The sequence below is a fragment of the Trifolium pratense genome, linkage group LG6 (assembly GCF_020283565.1).
Source record: "Trifolium pratense cultivar HEN17-A07 linkage group LG6, ARS_RC_1.1, whole genome shotgun sequence".
Lineage (NCBI taxonomy): Eukaryota > Viridiplantae > Streptophyta > Magnoliopsida > Fabales > Fabaceae > Trifolium > Trifolium pratense.
This window is the reverse complement of record NC_060064.1, coordinates 5129073-5132843: the sequence shown is the minus strand read 5'-3', so window position 1 is coordinate 5132843 and position 3771 is coordinate 5129073. Positions and strand designations below refer to the sequence as shown.

At 35.0% G+C, this 3771-nt stretch overlaps 1 protein-coding gene across 1 annotated transcript; it reads left to right on the top strand.

The window, feature by feature from the left end:
* LOC123890278 (amino acid transporter ANT1) lies at window positions 1-3220 on the top strand. The gene is made up of 3 exons (XM_045939848.1): window positions 1-546; window positions 1197-1844; window positions 2628-3220. Exons 1-3 carry the CDS (start codon window positions 340-342, stop codon window positions 3012-3014), a joined length of 1242 nt encoding a protein of 413 aa, XP_045795804.1. The 5' UTR covers window positions 1-339; the 3' UTR covers window positions 3015-3220.
* The last annotated feature ends 551 nt before the right edge of the window (window positions 3221-3771 follow it).

The following is a 3771-nucleotide window of genomic DNA, read 5'->3' as shown; positions in this document are numbered from 1 at the left end:
CATGTTCATCTTCTGATTATGAAAAATCGACGTTTTCTTCTGTCAATTCAGGTCCTCGTTTACCGTAACAGGAAATAAACACTCTGCTTTTGGACTATACTAGTTCAATGCATGATTCACATGCATTCACCTTCGTTATTCCTTTCTTTTCTTGGTAATTTTTCAAACTTTCTTTTCACAGTAAATATTTCAATTTTTTTCCCTTTACACGCTTCTGAATCTATAATAACCTTATGATTTCTATCTCATGGGGGATGAACCCTAATTTCAATTTAATCCCCAATTTTCTTTAAATCTTGATACCCCAATTGTGTGTTAGTATCAGATTTCGATAACAAAATGGATCACGACCCTAAATCCAACACAACCCCTTTGTTATCTTCGAAAAGAGCTACAAAGCTTCAAACTTTAGGGAATATTATTGTCACTGTAGTTGGAACTGGTATTTTGGGTTTACCCTTTGCTTTTCGGATTGCTGGTTGGGTTGCTGGGTCTATTGGTGTTGCTATCGTTGGCATTTCAACTTACTATTGCATGCTTTTACTTGTGGGTCATCTTCACTTTTTCTCTGTTTTTCTTTTCAAATTCATTTCATTGTTTAGAATCTTTTTCTTTTTCAATTCTGAAAAAATGACCTTAGAATTTGATTCTTCTAGGTGAGAATGCTGTTTGATTAGCTCATATAGCTTTATTTGAGAATTAAGAATTTTGTACCTCAAATCAAAATCGGATCTTTCTTATTTGTTTATGTGAAGAGATCATAATTAACTATTAATTGCTTTCTTCCACCACTTTCACAAGTTTTCAAGTTGTCCTTTTTATATTTTATTTGAGTATTTTTTATTGTGTTTTCTTGGGGAATGGGGTTGTCTACTTAATTGACTTCGTCCAACTTAGGTAAAATTATTTCATTAATAAAAGGACTGATTTGAAGTTACATGGAACATATTTTATGTTGCATTTCCTGCCATTACTGTGCAGGATTTAATTCCGTGCTGTAATGTGCGATGCATTAATTGATCTCGGTAGTCTGATCTCAAAAACAATAGTGAATCTGTAGTGTGAGCCGACCGATCTCAAATTGATGGATGAGATCAATTAATGGATGTAACTTTGTATTTTTTTTAAATGTAGGGAATTTGGATCCGATGTGCTTATTGTCATTACATAGTTTGATTTTTGTTTCATTGATATAGGTTTGGTGCAGAGATAAGTTGGCATTAGAAGAGCCGTTAGTGGAATCAAGATCATATGGAGACCTTGGTTACAGATGCTTTGGAGCATTGGGTCGGTTTGTTACTGAATTATTACTTGTGGTTGCACAATGTGCAGGATCTGTTGCGTATTTGATATTTATTGGGCAAAACCTTGATTCTGTATTCCAAAGAAATGGACCACCAATTACCTCCTACATATTTATGCTTGTACCGGTTGAAATTGGATTGTCATGGATAGGGAGCTTATCAGCTTTAGCACCATTTAGCATTTTTGCTGATGTGTGCAATGTCCTAGCTATGGGAATTGTAATGAAAGAAGATGTACGGCAGACCTTAGATGATGGATTTCCATTTAGTGAAAGAACGGCAATCACATCGAACATTGGGGGGTTGCCATTTGCAGCAGGCATGGCCGTGTTTTGTTTTGAGGGGTTTGGAATGACACTTGCCCTAGAGAATTCTATGCAGGATAAATCTAAATTCCCAAAGTTGTTGGCTCAGACTTTTAGTGGGATAACACTTGTATATATTCTTTTTGGGTTATGCGGTTACATAGCTTTTGGCGAAGAAACCAGAGATATTGTGACCCTTAATCTCCCTAGAACTTGGTCATCTCTTGCTGTACAGGTAAAGACATCCATATTTTTATGCCCTTCTCATATGTTTTTGCTTAACATGGTTATTAGTGTTCTTGCAGTTTTTACAATGCTCTATATTTTTCTAGTTTCTCTTCCTCAACCAGCATGTATTGCTTCATTTTAGATTTATAATTGGAAAATACCTGATACCACCTTCCAGAAATATGCTTTCACATTATTATTTTTAGTATTTAAATTGATCATATATCAAGCACTTATAAGTTACTTAGAATTGACATTGCTTTCTGAAATTTATTGAACCCTCTTGTTATATTTGTTTGGTTCATGTTATTTGAGGATGTTACTGGCTAGAATGATGATGTTTGGTTGCTTAAACTATTTGGTTTTCACTTTTCGGTTGGATGTGTCAATTGGTGTCCTGTCAGTTAATCTGTTTTACATGAAATCATTCTTTCTAAATTCTGTCCACTGAGTGTGTTTGTGTATTTGGACACATTGGACATGACACCATGCTGTGTTGTGTCTATTGCATCAGACGTGAAATGCTAAGTGTAGAATATGTAGTGGTGTGTATTTTGCTTTGGTTAGCACATATTATGCACATGTGGGCATTGGTAGTTTGTCCTTAGACATGTCTACAATAAACCATTTTACACATTAACATCTCAAATTTTAAGCATTATAGTCTTAAAGTGCCCGAATAAGCTTCTAATGCCAGGAGTTCATAATATTTCATTGTTTATATTAAAGTTTTTGTTGCATTTCCTATTGCTCAATGTTTGAACTCTTGCATTTTATATGATGGTGACAGGTAGGATTATGCCTGGGGCTTATGTTCACATTCCCAATCATGTTACACCCAATTAATGAAATTATAGAAGGAAAACTCAAAAGCATCCGCAGAAACAACAATAGTGATTCAACAGGACTAGGCAAAATTACAATATACATCAGTCGCGCTATTGTGGTGATTGTGCTGGCTGTCGTAGCTTCGTTTGTGCCAGAATTTGGTGTATATGCCTCATTGGTGGGGAGTACCTTGTGTGCAATGCTCTCGTTTGTTTTGCCAGCTACATTTCATCTAAAACTATTTGGCTCTTCTCTATGCATCTGGCAAAAAGTCCTTGATTATATTGTATTAATCACTGGATTATTTTTCGCTGTGTATGGAACTTACAACAGTTTTGTTGGAGTTTGATGCATATATTGTAGAAGCAAAAAGTCCTTGATTATTTTCTCAAAAAAAAAAAGTCTTTGATTATTAGATTTGTATAAATAACTGGATTATTTTCAGCTGTCTCTTTAACTCACAACAAAATTGTTGGAGTTTGATGCATATATTGTAGAAATACATGTACTCTTGTTGAAGCTTTTATAAAACTCAAATGGTGATTTTATGCAGCATAGATAAGTGTTACAGTTAATGCATGTGGCTTAGTTTTACAGTTCAGTTTGCTTAACAGAGTTGTGCTCTCCTACAAAGTTCTTCTGGCTAGATATTTTATTTTGTCTAGGTTGCATTCGCATGGAAGTGTTTCGTGGTTTAAAAATGCTGAATCCCGCCTTAATCATCATTTGTCAGGACTATTTGGAGTCAGTTGGTGATAGTACACTCCATCTTTCTTTCCCATTTGACAGACCAGCCAAGATTGAAGTTCCAAGTGTAACAGTAACACTCTTGCCCCGTTGTTACCATAAGCTCAATCCCACCTTTGCCCTTACTGACAAGAATAACCATCTGACTGTCAATATTTATTTGCTCTGTGAGTTTGACATAATCCTAGTAGATCACCGTAATTTTGAAAAATAATATGTTTTGGTGTCTTTAACAAAATCATTGTACTGTTATGCACCTAACTCAGCTGAAACTTAACGGTTTGTTTGAGAGTTTGGAGGAGCTGAGAGTAAAATAGAAAGAAATTTTACACACTATTTTTTATTTTTGACATCGGCCC